The sequence below is a fragment of the Neolamprologus brichardi genome, chromosome 11 (assembly GCF_056152115.1).
Source record: "Neolamprologus brichardi isolate AB-2024 chromosome 11, ASM5615211v1, whole genome shotgun sequence".
Taxonomy (NCBI): Eukaryota; Metazoa; Chordata; class Actinopteri; order Cichliformes; family Cichlidae; genus Neolamprologus; species Neolamprologus brichardi.
The window spans coordinates 14,406,654-14,427,756 of record NC_142114.1 but is presented as its reverse complement, the minus strand read 5'-3'; the positions used below and the strand labels follow the sequence as shown (position 1 = coordinate 14,427,756).

At 43.2% G+C, this 21,103-nt stretch overlaps 2 protein-coding genes across 3 annotated transcripts in view; one reads left to right on the top strand and one right to left on the bottom strand.

The window, feature by feature from the left end:
- Window positions 1-10,293, top strand: part of znf804b (zinc finger protein 804B) — a 34,594-nt gene extending 24,301 nt beyond the window's left edge. The window contains exons 4-5 of the mRNA XM_035912311.2: window positions 4,362-4,492; window positions 5,350-10,293. Of these exons, the coding sequence (XP_035768204.2) occupies window positions 4,362-4,492; window positions 5,350-9,334 (4,116 nt within the window). The 3' untranslated portion in view covers window positions 9,335-10,293. The remainder of the gene's footprint in view (window positions 1-4,361; window positions 4,493-5,349) is intronic.
- A 1,511-nt stretch (window positions 10,294-11,804) lies between these two features.
- Window positions 11,805-21,103, bottom strand: part of si:dkey-12j5.1 (uncharacterized) — a 30,591-nt gene continuing 21,292 nt past the window's right edge. For both annotated transcript variants that reach the window (XM_035912297.2, XM_006801353.3), the window contains exon 11: window positions 11,805-17,028. In XM_035912297.2, the coding sequence (XP_035768190.1) occupies window positions 16,852-17,028 (177 nt within the window). In that variant the 3' untranslated portion in view covers window positions 11,805-16,851. The remainder of the gene's footprint in view (window positions 17,029-21,103) is intronic.

Here is a 21,103-nt window from a genome sequence, read left to right as displayed (position 1 = left end):
CAGGCTGATATAAAATTAAATAGCCCACATTGATCCAGCACAGGGTAATTGAAGTCGTAGCACCTAAAGCAAATATCCAAAGACGCTTTAACAAAAACAAGATAATAATAAAAAATGAGTCTCTAGTATAAATACTATAGTAGAGTTAATAAAGTAACTGTGGTACTGTACATACTAGACATACACAGCAAATAAGTATTTTGCTACAACAAGTTTTATGTTTACAGATATTAATAAATGGGTCATTTTGTCTGACAATGTGCGCTATAACTTTGCAAACTGGGCATGAATCAAATAAGGTAATATTAATGGGAATTATAGGAAAGTAAAAAGTTATTCACAAAGCCTTTCTTATTGTGTGATGGCAAATAGGGACATTGTTATGACCCAATAGAGTTGTCAGTGATCTGACAAATGTTAAGAACTTTATCCAAGCAGCATGCAAAAACCGGGCCAAAGTCCAAAATTTTCTTGTACTTTATGTTGTTTCAAAACTTCTAGATTTTTATGCAAAAAAAAGGGGCGGGGGGTCATTTATCTACCTATTGATTTTTATCTCAAAGAAGTCAGACTGTGCATTCTTTGAAATCCTGTAGCTCAATAGTAATGCCAAAAGATGAATACTCACTTATAGCACCTTTTGTAAATGATCACATTTCTAGTAAAAATTCTACTCGGTTTACAAGAAACACTCAATCGATTGCAATCCACACAGCACCATCACCACAGGCTAAACACGGAAAAAGTCACCAGCATCATCACTAATGGGGCAACTTTCACTGACTGACTCGCCGGGCCGCATAGCCGGGGTTTTCCCCTCGAAGCTGAGAGGTTTGCTGGATGAAGGTTTGAAGCAAAAACAGCGTGTTGTTTATTTTCAGTTAACACATCAAAAGCTGTTCAAAATACATTTTTCAGATATAGTTTAGAGAAATATTTGCAGACAGTGAGGTTAAGATAACAAATATTGGAAAGTTCAGTGTTCTTGATGGGGTCATAGTTTTTGTATGCAGCTGAGATTCTAGGTCTGTGTCTTTGGCTGGCTTTCATTGTGTTGCGCATATCAGAAAATTCCGGATAACAGAAGTAACAGCACACTAATTTGGTAATTTGGAATCGAATGTCTCTGTGAACCAAATAGGGAGAATGATTTAGCAGAGCATTAAAAGCAAAGCAAATCTCCTAATTTTAGAAATAAGGTGATAATACAGTGTTTAGTATGAGTGCTTAAAAAGGTCTCCAGGAATTTCCAGGAAAATTTCAACATAGCTTCTGAGTTATTACTGCATGAAAAATAAAATGACTATTTTGAACAAATACAACACAGTATTGCAGATGTACACCAGGCTTGTAAGCCACAAATTCATGATAGAATAGTTCTTTTTTACGTCTAGGCCAAATCTCAGAGCTGTAGATTTGTATGTGACTGGTACATAAAAATGCATCTAAAATTCACTTTATTCCTCAGCTTGTACTTCCTTCAAAAAGAAAAATATTCAGTACAGAAACAGAGCTATTAGTCAAAGCTTAAGTATGATTCCATTATTCCAGTTTGGACAAGATAAGGCCAATGGACCATTAGAAAAAGCCTCAGCAGCAGGTTTTCTTCTGCGTTCACATCCATTTTCATACACAACCTCCACTCTGGACTAACAAGCTGTAGGTTCTTCTGATAGCTCATTCTCCTACAGCTATCTGTTGTCTTGCCAAGGCGTACACTTGCACGCGCAAACATACAGACATGCACTTACCCGTGTACACACTCATCTTCAAATGCAGGCAATCTCTCAAACAAGCCAAGCCGCTTCCCACTTCTGAACACCCACACTATGTATCATGAAATAAACATTAAATAAGACTGTTCCTCCTCTGTCATTGTTCTTTGAAAATAAATTGAGGCAACTGCAGGCCAATGTTAATGCTTTGTTTTAGCCAGCGGCAGGCACATGAAACGAGCTGCATGAGGCACTGAGCTGACAGTAGCCACTGGCGCTGTAGGAACACACACACACGCACACACACAAGTACAGAAATGCATGTACACTCTGCCCACAGAGCAGACAACAGATGAAATTCTAGCTGAAGACAGTTTCCCTGCAGGAGTATTGGCTTTGGAGAATGGAAGCTGATTGCGTTTGCTCTGTCTTCTTTCGCTGTCATCGATTCAGGGATAAACATGTCTGAATACAGGGCTTTATCAGCATTTACTGCTGATTACAGAAATTGCTCATTACAACAGAATTAGAACTCCCTTTTAAATAAAAGGCAATCAGCCCATTAGCATGGCCACTCAAATGCTACCTAAGAATACATCATCCTTCATTCTAGGGCCCTAGTGGATATGAATCAACTCTGACTCATCCATAGTTGCCTCAGCCTGAGCACTCCTTAACACATCTAAAGGAATATTGATCGAAGCTTTGACAGACGCATTGAGCTTCACAGCACATAGCAAGGCTTCCATGTTGGAGAGCAGGAACATCATTTCCTGCAGTTGGGGACATGACATCAACTTTGAAAACAAAAGTAGCCACTTGTAAAGTTGAAGTATGTCTGTCCTGTGTATTGAGCCAAAATGGCACTGTGTGCAATATTTGATTTGTCTCTAAATATAGCTTCAGGTCTGCCTGCAGTAGGACATGGTTTAAGAGAGAACAATAACCTGGAAGAGTGCAAATGCGGCAGGAAGCAGGAAGTATTTATCCTCATATATTTCATCTATTACAGACTGCTCTCTCTCTCTCTCAGGCATTGCCACTGACATTTACAGTACAACAACTCTTTTTTTATAGCACAATGCAGTGCAACAAATTTTTCATCCTTAGGCCTGCTGGCTCCATTCACAGTTGTTCATTATGAATGCCTCCGTGCTTGAACAAGATTAATATTTCCCATAGAATACCATTGGCATCACAACGACTCAGGGCTTTTTGATGTACACTAGCATATGATTGCTCACATCTGCAGACATTCCACAAGAACTTAGATAGTGTCTTTAAGGAATACGAACCGCACGAGTGTTGATTCTATGGTATATACTTAATGCTGTCTGCAGTGAGCTGACATAGGGATGCTAAGCATTGAGTGATAATGTAAAAAGACACCAGCTTGTGCAAGACTCAGCTGGGATTAACCTGAAAACTGTCCGCTCCTGCACAGCATCTGGGTGTGAAAGAGAGTGACTGTATAAATAAATCTGATGCGTAAGAGGCTAATCTGATGCATGCGTGCGTGCGTGCGTGCATGTGTGTGTGTTTGAGTGTGACACATATTGCGTGGATGGATAAGATAATGGTATAACATAATCTAAAAATGAGTGCGGTGTAATCCTGTCGCAAATTGCACTACAGGATAAGAGTATATATTGTAAACAACAAATCTTGGATGTGTAAGCTATGGAGCCGCTGAGATTATGAGAATATGTGATTCAATAAAAGGGGAAATAGGATGGATGGTGGTGCACAATACTGCAGCTATCCCCAAACTCCCGAGTCCCTCCTTACCCTTCAGACATGCACAGACAAAAAGAAAGACACCAGCATCCGTGCACATATACCTGCCAAGCATGGATAAAGAAGGGATTAAAGTGTGTCAGAAAATGGAAACTGGAGAGAGGCACATGAATCATTGTTTCCCCAAGAGAACTGGTGCACCTATGGCTATAGACATATAAGTTCATATAAATACACACATGTGTAAAGCTGAACTAATTAATAATTATCCTGTAATATAATGGAGGTAAAGACCAACCAGTTTGCTCACAAAGTGCCCACAGACACACACAACATAAAAAGCAGTCTAGAAGAAAATGTCAGGCCTTTACAGCATTTAATCTTGTGACTTTGTGTTTGGTAGTGTGTCATTCTAACATCATCAAACAAAATGTCTTCTTCCCTGTTTCATAGATTCAAAAGTACCTCTATTTGAGCTGTGATAACTAATAAACTGAATCTATGGCACACAGTTGGACTGAAGGGCGCTAACCAAAATGAAAAATGTCGCTCTAATGGTTCAGAAAGAGCAGCAGCATCATGAAACCGCCTATTCCGCTCATCTCAACCGCACGTGTAATCTACTATTCACTAGTTTTGGTGTTTGGTTTCAAGCTGTGTGTTGAAGGAAGGGTCCTTTCTTGAAGACTGAATGGAGTTAATTGGACATGAGGTTTGGAGGAGAACATCTGCAAACACTGCTGACTGATGTGTATGATCTGAAAGACAGCTGCCTGCAGAGAGCTTCCTAAAACTAACTCTTTCTTACTTCTCCTCTTTCTCCCACCCTTGCATTTCCCCTCTCCATCCACATATGGATTCTGTCCCTCTCTCCATCCCTCTTTATCTCTTTATTGCCATTTCCTGCAGAGGCTGAAGGAGCTCAAGCACAGAGAGTTTGCTCGTAACGTAGCCTCAAAATCATGGAAGGACCAGCGCAAGCAGGAGAAGGCTCTTCGGCGTCTGCACCAGCTCGCACAGCTGCAACAGGAAACTCAGCGGTGAGTGGGAGGAGTGTGTATTCGTGCATGTGGCAGCATGTGTGTAATGAGACCAGGGGCAAGAGTCCTGCGGGAGAAGGTCAGAGTGCGTCACATCCAGTCAACAATTCGTAGGTTTGATGGATGCGTCCACAGATGTGAGAGCGCTCAGCTGGCTTAGCTAGGCCACAGGTCCACAGGTGAAGTAAATATATCATGAAGACACACACTTGCTGACACTCGGAGCATCTGATTAATTTGTAGGTGGAGGACATGAGGTTTTAGTGAAAAATTAGCAGCAGAATAACCATGAGTAAATAAAATGAGCAAAGTGAATTGTGAGAGGAAACTTGCTTCCCGCCTTGCTCACCTAAAGCAATCAAAACAACTAATACAATAAGACAATACATCATGCAATAATCAACTTGATTGCAACTATTCCCTGTGCAATTAAATATGTTTCCTATAATCAAGTAGCAATATGTGAACAGCATTACTTTGACTACCAATAGAACGCACCTTTCCTTTCCTTCTCTTCTTGCTTTCTTTATCCTTTTCCTTGTTAGGTTATAAAGAGTCTATACTAAAATTTTAGGTCCCTTTCCTTTTTATATACGCTGCCATCTATTCGTCTAAAACTCTATCGATTTCCACATTATTCAAACAATTAATGTTTTCATGACTGCATTAAATTTAAGAGTAAGTGTCGTAACATCAGCTTTGAGCAGTGGTAGAAAAGTTTGCATTGTTGCATAACCTCACCCAAAAACGATGCCACAGTAAGTGGCTTTGTGTAAATCTAGAGTGATGCCAGGAAAACTTAGACAAGTATTATCAGCTAAAGTCACATATGCTTGTCCTATCACATCTCGTTGCAGAGTCCAAAGAAGGACCTATGGCCTAAGACGCACAGTCAGAGCTGTGAGTCAGAAGCGTGATAAAGATGTGACACAAAGAGACCGCAGCCCTAAGGACAAACCTGAACCCTTGTGCCAGCCCCAGCGATCCACTTCTACACACCCCAGGACAACTACTGTCAGCTACCCGTCAGAAAATCTGTGCAACTCTGTTTCCCAAGTACCACCGGCCACTGCTCTAGCAGAATCCCCACTAGTGACTGAGACAGCCGATACAAACACTCCTGCAGTGAGCCCCCAGTCTTGCCACAGCCTGTATCCTCAGCTGCCTCTCTCTTCACAGGGGAGAGTGGGAGGCAGACTTGGAGTATCCTTCTGTTTCTCACGCAGGGGGCCTAGGCTGGAGCCTTCTGCCTCTGTTTTTTCAGACCTGGAGGAGGAGGAGAGAGAGAAGAGGGAACAAATGAAAGAAAGGATAAGGGGAATAATTGAAGATATTGACAGGGAAATTGGGGTAGCAGATGAGAGGAAACACAGCGCAAGTGAAAAAAAGGATAAGTCTGGCGCTGACAGTGTCTTACCAAGTGACGTGCACCCGTTCCCAAGAGAGGCCGTAAAGGAGGAGGAACAGATTGAAAAAAGAGACTTAGTAAAAGAACACTTTCCTATTTCCACATCAGCACCTGATAATCAGAGGCATGATTTGCTGTTCTCAGCGTCTCAGGTGACCGTATGGGGCATAGGATCAGCAGTAGCACACACGGATACCAAACACACAGAAAGCAAGTCAGAGGAAAAGCAAGGAACGGAGAGCGAGCGGGAGGCGAGTCAGGATGTGTGTGTGCTCGGGAAGGATGGCTCTACCCATCTGAGATGGCCTGTCAGTTTGCTTAAGTTCACCAAGTCTCAACCACACATCTCCTACAGCTGCAACCCGCTCTGCTTGAACCTTCAACAGCCAGAAAAAGTCGCAGAGGATCTGAAGGACTCACAACAAAATCAGTTGTGTTCCCTTTCAGATGAATCAAAACTACGCGTACCAGCTATTCTTAAACCAGACACTCAATCGTGTTTACAAAGACAGATAAGACAAGAGTTGAGAGCACACAGGGAGAAAAAAGCTGCAGAAAATTTCAAAGCAGAGCAACATATCGATGTGGAGACAGAAGCACACCTGTTCCTAAAGAACAAAAACCTTTTATCATCAGAAAGAAGACCAGAAAAAGAACGATGCATGCTAAGTATGGAGAACTGCATGCGGGCAGCTCCCCATCCATTTGACCCCACTCATAGTGACAGCTCTGACACAAACTTCCAGAATCCTCTGGGAGGCAGATTAGAGGGTGCGAGAGGGATCAGAGAGAAAGCCATCACAGCCCTGAGCTGTAAATTAGAGTCTGTCACCCAGCCTGGCACACAGGAGATGTGCATCAGTCCATCCAGGTGTGAGTGTGGGAGTGAGACAATGTGCAAGTGTGCCAGTGCTCCACAGCCGTATGTGGGTGTCTCTGAAGTATCACGCAAAAAGAGGAAAGCCAGCACAAAGAAACACAAGCTGGGAAAGAGAAAGATGGCTGAGAAGGAAAAAACTTCAGACAAGCGCCAATCAGCAAGGTGCAAAGTGAGGAGTGTTATCTCTACAGTCTCCACTGGAAGAGAGAGGAAAGGAGAAACTGGAGGGAGATGGGGAAAGAAAAGGAGGCAAAGAGAGACGAGGATGAGGAAGGTGGGGGGAGCAGGGAGCAGCTGTCTCCTGGGGAGATGTGAGGCTGAGCCAGTATCTGTCTCTGTCAGGAAGAGGAGGCCTCATAGGAGCCACAGCACTGAATGCCAGTCACAGCCAGACAGAGAGCAGGCAGAACACTCCAGCGTCTACTCCCATCTCAGCAGACACACAGCAGACCGAGACACAGAGAAGGGGGGAAAGCGAGACGGAGACGCGGCGACTTTTCCCTGGCGGTCTCACTTCTCCTTACACTCCTTCTCACCAGGATGTAACTCAAAGCTGTTTTGGGAAAGGGGTCACCATAGCAACCCCAGGAGTTTCATTGACTGCTGTTACCCTGACAACAGCTGCTGTAACAGCTCGATGAAAAAGCGAAAACTCCTCCACGGGGACAGGAAATTCATTCATAGTAAGAGGAAGAGTTTGAGGCATCGTGAATTCTGGGAGGAGAGAGGGAGGGAAGCACAAGGGCATTCAGGTGGCCGAGACAGAGGCCTGACTTTAGGTACAGAAGAGTGGGAGTGGATGAGAGGGGCCTGTCCTGGAGGTAGTGAGGAGGTGAGGGCAAGGACTGGGTGGAGCTCGAGGAGCAGAGCAGTGGAGTGGGATAAGGCTGCAAGGTTTAGCCCCAGTCCTAAGCGCTGGGGCAAAAGACGCAGACATCTTAGCACTGAAGATGTCGACTGGGATAGATGGACATGGGGCAGCAGTGACAGCTGGGAAGACAGGGGGACACACAGGTCCACATCAGGCTCCAGGACAGGAGCTGACAGCAGAGACAGCCCGGGCGGTGCAAGGATATGTGCAGGCACCAGACGCTCAAGTTCAACACACTTCTCGAGCCCTGAGTGGTGGACAAGCAGACAGACGTACAGCTGCCAGAGTGTGATCAACACACAGGACAGCAGATGCCACAGCCCACGCTCTTGCAGCCCTTGTAGCAGCACCAACATGTCTGAGCTGAGCTGGGAGTGGAGCAGGAGTAGCACCTGCTCAGGAGTCACTATGGATGGGTTGACAGTTAGCTCCTGCAAGACGTCCTCGGGGGCTGCAGAGGCCAGTCAGCAGGCAAAAAAGCAGAGCAGCCTCACGTCCATTTCATCTGCCCTCTCCTCGAGCCCGTTCACACATTCATCTCCCAACAGATCCACTTTTTCACCGACAGTTCCAAGTGTCAACACACATAATTGTGACCGAAGTCTTTCACACCTAAAGGATTCACAGTCTAGCCAAGGGCCCTCTGCCTCTGTCAACATGAGGGGCCCAGGCACAACCCTTTCAGCTTTATCCCCCAGTAAGTTACTGCTACAAAAACCATCTAGGTTGCTTCTGCCCCTTATAGGAAAACTACCTGCAATTCAGCGAAAGGCTCAGAAGAAAAAGGGGCTGCTTGAGAAGAGTCAGGAGAAGGAGAGAGAAGAGGAAGAGGAAGCTAAGAGTTGTGGCACAGATCCTGGAGCAACCACTGACAGTCAGAAATGTTCTCCAGTTGGGTCAAATCCCAGCAGCATGCCAAATGCCTGCCCATCACAGATTAGAACTGACGATGAACAGACAGGTGGAGAGACAGCTCCGCCAATCAGCTTTACCGCTGAAGAGATGGACAAATACCGTCTCCTGCAAGAGCAGGCAAGAGAGCACATGCAGAAAGTCCTGGAAAACATACAAGAAAACACAGACAAAAACACGCAGGCAAACTATACACACAACCTGCAGACAGAGAACTGTGGGAATTCAGAGGAGCAATACTCATCTCCGCAGCCTCAAGCCCAGTTAATTCACACAGACACGATGCATAAGCAAGTACACCACACCCTCCAGGTCAGTCTCCCACTTCCACACGTCAACCCACAAGAGAACTTTAGTCAGCCCATAGCTCTGGGTGTCCCAAACCTCACCCCCCTCGCACCATCTTCCCCTCTCTCGAATCTCCATCACATCATTTTACAGCACACAGGCCTATCCATGCCCCCTCACTCTTCCTCGACTTCCAGCTCACCCCCCTCTCCTGCCATCCACCCACAGCCAGTTCCACTTCCTCACCCCCTCCCCCCTCGCCACCATTCCCTCCCTCATCATCTTCACTTCGCCCCTTTCTCCATCTCCTCCCTGTTTCCCTCCATCCTGCTATCACATCCTCCCACCCTTCTCCTTCCCCAGTCTCCCACTTTCCACGCAACCCCAATCTCTCCACTCTCCCCAGTAGCTCTGCAACCCTTGAATCCACAGCCTATCATGGACAGATCGTGGCCAGTGAAGTTTCAACAGAAGGCGTTATGATTTTGAGAGTGGGTGCCGTGTTTATTAATCTTTCTTGGCAGCGCTGGCTTGTGGGAGAGAGAAAGGAGGAATGTTTGGTTTGAAGAAAGGCCTGCTATTTGAAATCGGGATGTGTCAGTGCTTTTAGTAGTATCAACTCCAACTCTTATTGCACATATGCCTTCAGACACAGATACACACCAAGACACACACGCTCGTTCGCATGCATACACACAAACAGCCAAACTATTGACTGTTTTCAAATGAGAATTTGTTTCTCCATTTAGCCTTTGCTGTGTTTAAACAGACAGTGAAAGAACAGACTTTGATCCTTTGCTTTTTCCATCATTCTTCATTCACAAGCAAAATAAAGAGAAAGGTGCACCTGCTATTCAAAGACAAGCTAAGCTTGTGTCATCTTCTCTCTTTCCTTCTGAACCACAGACAGACCAGCTGCCTTTTGAAGTATCCTTCATGCCAGGGACAGAGACAGTGATAATACTCTCCCCTTATCTCCATTTCATACAGGTTATCTGAGTTAGAGAGTGACTTTCAGCTAACATAAATAACGCTCCAGTGGCCGGTGAATATGGCAAAGACATTTTAACCTTGTTGTGGACTGTATGTGCGGCTGTAAGGTAATTCTGATGACACACACTCATTCACAGCAGGAAGAACAACATCTAATTTCCATATCTGACACGTGTAAAGACCTGCTTTCTCTCTATAGTGTAAATATTCTGACAGTATATGATAATATTAGAATGATGAGAAACACCGAAATAAAATGTGAATTTAACCTTGACCAGTAGTACAATGCTTACCCCACACTCCATGGCTTCAGTGATAGACCTTTTACACAACCTTCCATGTGTGACATTAAAAACTGTTTTTTTCCTCCATGAAGCATTTAACAAATCAGTTTGTAAGACAGAAATGAATGAATCTGATAAGTTACAATAAAGCGTGAGTGAAAATAAATGGGCTTTCATGCTTTTTTTCCTCCCCCGTCTTATTCTTGTTGATGAAGTCCAAATTAAGAATTAATACCGCATGGTTTTTCTGCAGTGGTTACATCTTTCATGCATTGTCAAAGAGTGCACATGGATGATTTTAAAATGGTACAAAATTATTATATTTTTATTCTATCATAATGTTTTTTAGAAATGCAGCAATTTGTTGATTTGGAAAGCAGTTACTGTGTGTCCTGACCATCCCAGAGGCACGAAAGAAAAACTAATTGTGACACCTTTGTGTTAGCTGTAGAAGAAGACTCGAAACATTCTGTACATCTTATTATCCGTTACAATTTTTTAAAGATCTCTTTATTCTTTAACCAAATTTCACCATCTAGCTGTTTCAAAACAACACTTTTTAAAAGTGTATATAGAAGAAAAAACTTATTTAATCACTAAAACAAGAATAAACACACACACACACAGATGACTTTCTTACATATCTCGCCAAGGGTTATGGATGCTGGTAACTGTTGCTATGTATTCAAGCCTGGTGATTGGTGATGTGTCAAAGCTGCTTGCCAAATAGTTGATCACTGCAGCGGCCGGCACTCGGGGAGCAGAACACAGAAGAGAACAGAGCGGTATCCAGATGGTCTATGGGCTTAGACTACCCAGAGCGCTTTGAGAGATTGGATTGATTTGCCCTCCGTGATATCAGTGAACACAGCCCAACACATGAGGGGGGCTTCAGCAAGGGGTGACATAAATACAGGCTCAAAAGCAATACACAAAATGTACACTTTCTGTCCTGAAGCGTTGGCTACAAATAAGTCATCTCTTGCAGAGATTCGGTAATTAGAGCACGGGTCTGCTTTCTCCTCCCTGTGACCCTTGAGCCCGTGTGTAAAGCGCGCGAATTTGGGAGAAACAGAAACTGAGAATCCCTATCTCTCTCCACAGGACCGGAGATCAAACAGACTGTGTGAAATATAGAGCAGCAATAATTAGCAGCTGTTACAGCATCAAACCTTTCTATCGCTACCTCTCCCTCTCTGACACGCACACACACACACACACTATTACCCCATTCTTTCCCAGAGTTTAATTTGGAGACACTCAAATGTGCTGCAACTTCTGCGTCCTCAAATGCTGATAATCACAGAGATCATATAAAAGCAAACTGCTCCAGTTCATAACGCCGACTCTCTAATGGGGAAATCCATGAAAACAGTCACACACAAAAGAACCTAAAAGGTGGAGATTGAACGCTAAACACAGCGTGTCATTTCAAAAGCCTATTTATCCATGAATAGCGAGGCAATAGTGGAATCTTCACATTATTATATCAGTAGATTTTTAGGCTCCCACGCACACACTTATCCAAACTGGGGTCACATGAAAATTAGCAATCGCAATATCACTGTACTTTCTGTCAGTGACTGATTAAACCATTACCTAAGCCCCAAGATTTGCCCCCTGGTGTGTACATGTTTTGCTGCTGTGTGAGCACACACACACACACACACACACACACACACACACACACACACACTCAGGAGTGTGAGTTGATTTATGATGGAGAGGAAGCGGTTTCTTCAGTCAATCGCTTCTGAGAATTAATGAGGAATAAAAACTAAAGCTGGCACTCGGTCAAAATACCCCAGCAGTCACAGAGAGCTCACTGCTGAGGCAGGGTCGCCTCTATTGGCACCGCATTTGATTGTTAGATTGCGGGTAGGCTATAGATTGCACTGAGCAAAAAGAGCCCCTTACGGCTACTGAAATGCTCCATCGACCTAAATTGCAGTGTTGTATAAATGAGACACTTCCCCGTCTCTTGCTCGCTTCCTTTCTTTCCCTTTTTTGCGATCTCGCCTCCTACCCTTCTCTTTGATTCAACCAGGTCAGTGGGGCTGCCTTCAGCTCCCCCGGCTGTTCTCTGACTGTGCAGAAGGAAAGGCACCATTACACTTTGTCATCTCAATTCCCTTCATTCAGACCGTATCTTTTACATGTTTGAATGCTGTTGTACTGCACAGACCTTTGCAGCGCAATGTGCTTTTGTGGTGTTATTATTACAGCGCCCTTTCTATTCCTCTTCCCCCCACAGTGACATTCATTAAAAGTTTTCCTTGTGCCGTAAAAGAGACTGTAATACAGTTTCTCTCCAATTTTCCTCTCTTTTTACAGGATCTCTGTGACTCCTAGGTGTAGGTGTTATACTAACAGCAAGGGTATTATTCTAACTGTTTTACTCAACCACCAAATGACACTGAAGCAAAAAGGAAAACAATGTAAAAAGGAAGAAGAAGAGGGTAGAAATTCTCTTTTTCGTGAGTTGAATAGTGAGGTGATCCTTTAATCACATATTTTATCATATAGGACTCTGAATTTTCTGTGATTTTGATGCATCACCTTGTTAGCTTTTGTAAGCTTTTGAACTTCCATAAAAGAGTACACTTCAAAGAGTAATCTGTCACCGCTGATGCATAAGAGATACTGCTCAGACAGGTGTAATATATGGAAAGCTAAGCAGATCCAGGCTGTTTAGAGCTTTTACATCAAAAACGTTGCATTACTGTGTATAATTCTGAACCACGTAAAGCCAATTTATCATAGAGATTGCTAGTCTATTTTTTTGTGTTATTTCAATTATTTACTCTTTTCTCGTTGAGTCAAAACTTGTTTGCGTAAGACTTGTATTATGTGGAAATGACTATGTGAATTTTGGTCTACAATGGATTTAAGGATTAGGGGAGGTGGTGGGCTAAGCGATACTCTAACATGTGGCACAGTCCCCCAAGGACATGACACTGTCAGCACATTGCTTACACTCATCTGCACACATACACACACATATATACACAGAGAGGTATAATAGGGTATAATTTAGGGGGCTGTAATAGTGAGATGTGATGCTCGGTGGTAAGACAGCATGCCTAATTCCTCGGTTATGTTATCTCTGAGAGACAGATGTTCCCACCAAAGATTACTATGCACACACACACAAACTGTGAGCGTGCAGAGATGCACAAACCCATTCAATCCTCAGACAATAGCAGCAGTGGGAAGAGTCTAAAATAGCCATATTGACCAAAAACACAGATCAATGATGAAGATGACTTTTCCGAGAGTTATTTACGAGAGTTTCTCCAGAAAACTAATGAGGAAAAAAAAAACCCTCAAAGTTTTCCCTCAACAAATCTTACATTTAAGAGTCAAATAAATCATAACGGACATAACCTTGCGCCCCACTGAATATTTTAATGATCACACAAGTCCCACAAAGCTGTGGGGTTTGTGTGTCAATTCATCAGCAGGGTTTTCCAAGCCGTGCACACAGTTCATCTATTAGGAAACTGTTCTATAGGCGAAATGGTTTCACAACAGAGGACAAAGGTCACTTTATTCATGGCTTCTCACAGAAGCTGTCAGGGAAACCCTTTGGTTAGATAACCATCACTTGCATTACGTTGTTAATTCACAATTTGGATGCACAGCCACAGCGTTAAGAACATGATGGGGATGAGGGACGCACAGTTCCTGTCAATCCTAAAGTTAGTCGAGACGATTTTGTCCGATCGTCTTTGTCCTGCTTATCTGATTTTCTGTCGCCTCCTAGGCTCTTGCTTAGCATCCCAGAATATCCATGAGCCTCTCCAGCATCCCGAGTGCCCAAGACTCAAAAAGAGCCAAAACAGCAGCTTTGAAAGGGTGAACAAATTGCTTGTATACCCTAAACCAAATATGAGTGCTTAAGCATGACTTTAAGGGGACAGTTTACATAAATGAACATGTGAATGTGTGTGAATAAACAGTCAAACTACCTCTCAAACTCTTTTCTCCTCTGAGCTTTGATCCCCCTCCTCCTGCTTCCGTTTAACTGGTTTCAGCATTAAGTCTCCAGATTCTGATAATTTCCCCCGTAATCCCTTCAGAGGAGCACCCTGCTTAACTCTCTAATTAAGTCAACGACAAATTCCCCAGCACAGGACAAACAGCACACGTACACAGCTAGGAGTATCTAGCTATCTGATGCACGGACAACTGGTGGTTCCTGGGTTGGGGAGTTTATGTGTGTGTGTGAGAGAGAGAGAATGAGTGTTTGTGTGACTGTATTTCAATGATTAAGTCCCAATCAGGAGGTTGTTATGACAACACATGCATTTTTAAGCTGTTAATCCAGGATTATTCTCCCCTCCGCTCATCTCATTACCGTCGATTATTAAATAAAAAAAAAGAAGGAAAGAAAAAACCCACATACAGATGCACACAGACACACACCCTAATTATGGACTGGTTTCCCCGGAGATTGAACACATGGTGCAAAGGTCTCCAAAGACATTTTTGCACACAGGTAAAAAACAACGTACTGCACCTCAGACATTACCTATATACACAATACGTATTTCTAGATCATATTCATCACTAACGCATGAAGCGATCACACTTTATAGATAAAAAGGCAAGGCCATATATTAATAGAAGTATGATTATTACTATATTTTTGGCACGCTCAGAGACCAATTCTGGCCTTTCAGAGAGGAATTTCCAGCCAGAGCTGGAAAGAAAGCAAGCAAACAGTGAGTGTCCTTTACCGGTGATTGAATGTGTGTCCTTGTGTAGAATCTGCACACCCCTCTCTCAGCGAGAGAAAGTATTCCTGCGGTGCTGAAGCTGATGCACAGGTGAGAGAATGGCCAAGGATTTTGAGATCACCTAAGGCTTTGTGCCGACTATGGCCCACTCACACTAGGTCAGCTCAGAATAACCAGAAAGGGCTGACCGCCAGTGCTCACTCGCCCCTGGAGTCATTAATCACACCGCACCACAAATGAGCCGCATGGACGGACACACACACACGCACAGAAAAAACACACACACAGTGGAGCTTGTTTTAATTATAAAAGGCAAATGCTAGATGACAGCATCGCTCCAGGTAGTCATTCCTCAAGGCCTGCACTGGTACATTACCATGTACCAAACATCACAGACATTGAATATTTCTGAGCAAAGCCCAGTCCACAAATAACAACACATCAGATCACATTAAGCTACGATAATCTGCTGCATATACAAATACACACACAGCATTGTATCTGTAACTTTTCTCCCGAGCTGTATTTTATGCTCCTTAAACACCAACCCGCACTATCAACTCACACTATCTGAACCCCCGCATTCCCAAACAGACCTCTCAGCTTGCAGTCGGGTCACTATCGGGATCGGAATCTCAGATAACGTTCCCATTTACCGGTTATGAAATTCTTCAAAGGGGCCGTGCAGCAGCGAAAGCCTGTGGTGTGTCATGTTTGTTAACAGGCATGGTGCATGGAGAAATACTCCGTGGAGGTTGTGCGTTGGTGAATGTATGTCGCATGGAGCAGTCCCTCCTGCTAAAGGCATCTAGGGAGAAAAACTCGACACGCACCAAAAATATATCAAAGCGCAAAAGTCACAGCTCATACACCTACATAGAGACACGCATTCTCTATGCTAAAAAATCAAATCAAACAGATGCTTAAAACTGAGGCAGCTAAGAGACGCCGACTGACTGCCTGCATGTTTGAAAGGCAACAAAAGGATAATACGGGGTTGCAGTGTGGAAAAACTCTATCCAAATTTTTCATACATTAGCTTTCAAACATGTCATCATCTAGTTAACTGCCATGTTGTGAATGTGTCACACTTTGGGTTTTTCTGCTGTTGATAAAACTGTTTGAGCGACATAATTATCTTGCCACACACATGCACGCACGCACACAGTCACCCACTCAGATTTCAAAGCACTCTCTTCACCTTGCTGCACTCGGCTCTAAAGAAAGTGAAAAGCTTCTGTCCGTTATTGAGGTACGACAAAACCTAACCCTGCCTGAGCATTTAAAAGCTAGTTTCTCCTTTCTGAAAGGGCTCAAGTCACTTTCAACAGTCAAGCTCAGAGAATTGCTTTCTGCATCAGGTAGTCAAATTCTCTTTTATGTCTTGTTGAATTAAATGAGCTCTAAAGCAGGAGAATGAAATTAAATGCACATAAACTTAACATAACAGAGCTGCATGTAAAGTTGGCATTTCGAGTAACTCTTACATGAGATGGCTCACTCTGCAGTTTCTCAGAGGGGAACGCTCCTGCTGTCGTACTGAGGAAGAGCTGAAGTAATTAACATGCTCCCTTTGTGTTGTTGTTTGTATGTGTCGTGTATGTTTGCTTGTAGAAACCGAGCGTGGGTGCGCATAAGAGGTAAAAAAGCCTTCAAAGGTGCTCAGCTTCTGCTGCTGCTGAGATGTAAAGCTTTAAAACTCATTTCTTAATAAACTTCTGTCAAGGAGATTAAGGGAAGCATTACTCAAGTACGGACTTATTTCAGTGAAAGCATTAAACAACTGGCTGAAAGAGATTGAGGAGACTGCTGCTTTTAATGCCGCTCTTTTGTGCATATCAGTGGATTTCAGATTTAATCGTTGATAAGCAGGTGGGAGAGGAAAACCATTTAAAAAAAGGCACCCTTTGAGATCTCATGAACTACAGACAGACATGATGGGAGAAAAGTGAAATCACAAAATACAAGCAGGGAGGTGCGGTCAGTGTTCCATGGGTGCTTCTGCATCCTCCTCTTCATCATCATCACTACAGGGTTCAAAATCTTCATCCAACGCTGGATCTGCATCCTCTCCCTCCACCTCTCCTCCCAGCTCGCCCAGAAGCTGCTCCACGTGCTCCAACATCGGCTGGTCGTCACATCGCAGCTTATTGTACAGCTGGCAGAGCGAAAAAGACAAAAAACAAAGAATGATGCAAGTGTATAATAGAGTAGTGGGTACACTGGAAAACATGAGAATGTTGAATAGAACGTAGGTTATAAAGCAGAGATCCAAACAGAAAGTGCAAAATTATACTGTAGAGGCAACTGAAGTAATGATATGGTGAGTGAAAGGCTCTCAGCAGAAGCTTGGTCACTACGACATCCATAAGCAGGAGATTCGAGTTGAGGGAAGTGAGCAGCCCTCAGGTTTAAGTCTCTAAGTGCCGGTTAGGACATTTGAAATATCCAAAATCATCTGCATTCTGTCAGCACAGCAGCCCACAAAACGCTGGTAAACAGTTTTTGTCTTTATTTTGGCAAATCAGCACATTTGATGCACAATCCAGCCGAGGAGGCAAAAAGACCATTTATCTTCCTCTTTCAACATGCATGCACACACAGACACGGAGAAATGTATCCTGAATCGAAATGCATATGGTTGTGTTATAATCAAAGTTACCCCAGTGAAGCACGCTGTGAGAAAGCAAGATAGAAAAGTCCCGTTCTCTAAGCAGCTAGTAGATTTATCTCTGGTAAAATACTCTGCTTGTGTGTAATTGCTGAACTTAAAATGGAGCTGGGTGATAAAACTACTCGGGCTACCAATAAGGACAGCGAGCATAAGACTACGCTTCTGTGTGCAAATACATTACATAAACACGGAAAAGAGGATGCAGCGATTCATATTTTTGCTGCTCTTTCCAGAAACAAAACTAGAGAGGGGGAAAAAGGCAGTTGGTGGGTTTATATAATCTAAGAATATAACTATTTTGTCTACCAAATGCAGTTAACAACCAAGCACAAAGTGTTTTATGCTCACGGACAATCAGCAGCTGAGTGCCATCATTCTTACTAAAAGTGTAACAAGGCCAGGAGAGTGAAGAAGAGTGTGTGTGACTGCTTTGCCCCAGGACCAGTCTCTAAGCAACAGCAGGTCCTGACAGGAGACATGCAGTCCCATGGGAACTCATTTGGAGCGTTAGAATGTGCAGAGTGAGTGTGTGTGTGTGTGTGTGTGTGTGTGTGTGTGTGTGTGTGTGTGTGTGTGTGTGTGTGTGTACTTAAGTGGATGCTGTCTCTGCAGGTTGGAGCTCCAAGGAGGTGGAGTGTGACCTAGGTCCAGGCACAGGATCTGATGCAGAGGGGATTTGACCCTCTCGGACTCTTTAGAGCACCATACACGCACACACACACACACACACACACGCACACACACGCGCACACACACACACACTCTCATTCTGCCAGTGTCACTCTGAAATGCCTAGAGATGTTTTTCTAAACCAAACACTCTGAATAAAAGTTGGGTTGGGTTTATACTAGATTTGCCTCAATACCCAGAATAATTGCACACTGCAGCCTTGGGTAATAAGTTGCGGGCAGTGGATGTCTTTCAAAAAGGAAATAATCTAGCAGATACAGTGAACATCTGCAAAGGTGCTCTATGTTCTACTATACTGAGCGTTACTTGGAAATTGTATTTATATGTAGATATACGTACTACAAATCAATAGCACATTGTGTCTGCTGGACAGAGTGCGATTATTCAACGTGATACTTTCAGCTAGCTAAACAAACCAGAGCTATTCTTTACACATTCCGCAATGAGTGCTGCTGAGATCAGCACTGCCGTCGCAAAAAAACAAGCATTTCTCATTTACAACAGCCTATGTTTTTTCTTCTCCCTTTCACGGCTCACAGAGCTGCCTGAAGAGGGAGGGAGAATGCGGCTGATCGTATAACTTTTTCATGGTCCACTTTGCTCTACTTTCAAGCCCTAAGTCACTGCCCAAAGCACGCTTGAATAGTGACATAATGACTCAGACACACTCACATACATGCAGCATATTATACACCTGCACATGCAGAGGTGTACCGACAGCGATGCGTGCTTGCTATTCCTTTTTTAAGCCGTTGTTCAGAGGTTGGTAATGTTGTGAATACAGCTCCATTGCCTTCTGATGTTTGTTGGTCCAGGGTGAAATATCTCAGCAATTATTCGATTATTTGCCATTACATTTAGTGCATGCATTCAAGAGGGTAATGACCAAAGACTTGGCTGTGCCCCATAGTCAAAGATATATCTCAGTATCTATCTAAAGGATACGTAGCAAATTTTGTTCTACCAGGATGATCATCAAAACAAAATGTAACTTCTGCCAACATATATTGGTTTATAGCAGCATACCTGCAAAAGTAATGGCACTCTTCAGCCTGTTAGCATCTTTACCAACACTGAGAAGGAACACTGACAAGTGCCTTAAGTATTTATTTTAAACTGGTTGTTTTCCATCAACCGGTCCCTTTAGAGGTCGTCACAGCGGTTCATCTGCCTCAATCTCACCCCATCCCTAGCATCCTCTTCTGTCAAACCAACTCTTTACATGTCCCCTCTCACTTCATCCATAAACCTTCTCTGAGGTCTTTCTCTTTCCCTCCTGCCTGGAAGCTCCATATTTAACATCCTTTGTCCAATATATCCACTACCCCTCCCCTGCACATGTCCAAACCATCTTGCCTCGCTTACTTTGTCTTCAAACTGCTCCGCCTGAGCTGTCCCTATGTACTCATCTCTAATCCTGTCCCTTCTGGTCACTCCAAACTAAAATCTTGCCGTCTTTAAGCTTAAACCAGTGTTATGACTAAATAGAGCCTCAGAGAGTTCAAAGTGTGGCCACATATTTTGTTATTTCATCATGGGACATTCCTGAAATGACAACTTTAATTAGAAGATGATGAGTCGTAAATTTGATCGAATATCTTTAGAATTAACTTTAAAAAAATATCGAGTGCACATAAAATGTATTAGTATTGTATGTTATTTCTTAAGGTTCAAGAATGTTTCTGCTGTGCCTGTTGCCAGTGCATGTTCACCTGGGAACTGGAGAAAAATAAATTGAAAGTTATAATTTATCACTGAGCTCCAGGTTCTCCAACACTTAGTAACGCGATCCACTATAAATCAACATGGCAGCACTCAGTGAAGAAATTTCTGCCGAGAAGAGTTGGCAAGTTTGAGCTCATGATAACGACAGCATCAGCTCCGATCACCGGTAATAGAATTGAATGGGCCCATGAAATTTAATTTAAAACAGAATTATGTTTATTTCAAGTAAGCAACGGTGCTTTGGGAGCTGAATGAAGCCTCATTCTGATTATGGTCATTAAATAAAACCTGCAGGGGCCTTCTGCTTGTTTTGAAATATCAAACAGTAAAGAAGAAATAAAAAGTCAAAAATGCATTAACTCAACACTCCAATTAAGCAAAGACAAAGATGTCTGATGTGTTGCTCCTATGGTAGGAGCCACCATAGATTAACAGGATTGTCCAGCACGAAGTGGACGAAAGTCTAATAAGCACAAACGTACCCTTCACAGAAAATAGATTTTCCTTTCATCTTTTGGTAGAAACCTTTTTTTTAGAACTCGCATAAAAGGACAGGCTGATTACGCAGTAAAAGCGTAATCATTCCATCATTGTTCAACTTTTGCTCCACACCTGTGCTTAACTTCCACTTTCATTTCAGCCTTTATTTCATTTGGTAATACCTTCATTCTCCCTGCTTGTCTCCTGACTATTTTCCCTCAGTGCACTTTCCTTTTGCCTTCTTTCACTTACATTCTTGCCAAATGACCTTCCTGTCAAGGAGGCAGACAGGTCTTCTTGCGCGCACACACACACACACACACACACACACACACACACACACACACACACACACACACACACTATTTTGAAGAATAATGGTCAACTCTTACTCTTCTTTTAAGTTTCTCCGTGACTACAATCAAGTTATCACCATCTTTTTCTTTGCCAAACACAGCACTCCCAAAAACACGAGAGCTATAATTAAAGTAATTGTTTCAACACATTTTCTACCTTTTAACTTCTCTGTATCACTGTCAGCAAAAACATCAACACACTCCGTCACCAGCAATGGTGCTTAGACCTCATCATATCATCCACGATAACAACCCCTAATAATTTCAGACATGTTGGAAAAGTGTGCAGAACAACCACATGTCAGCCT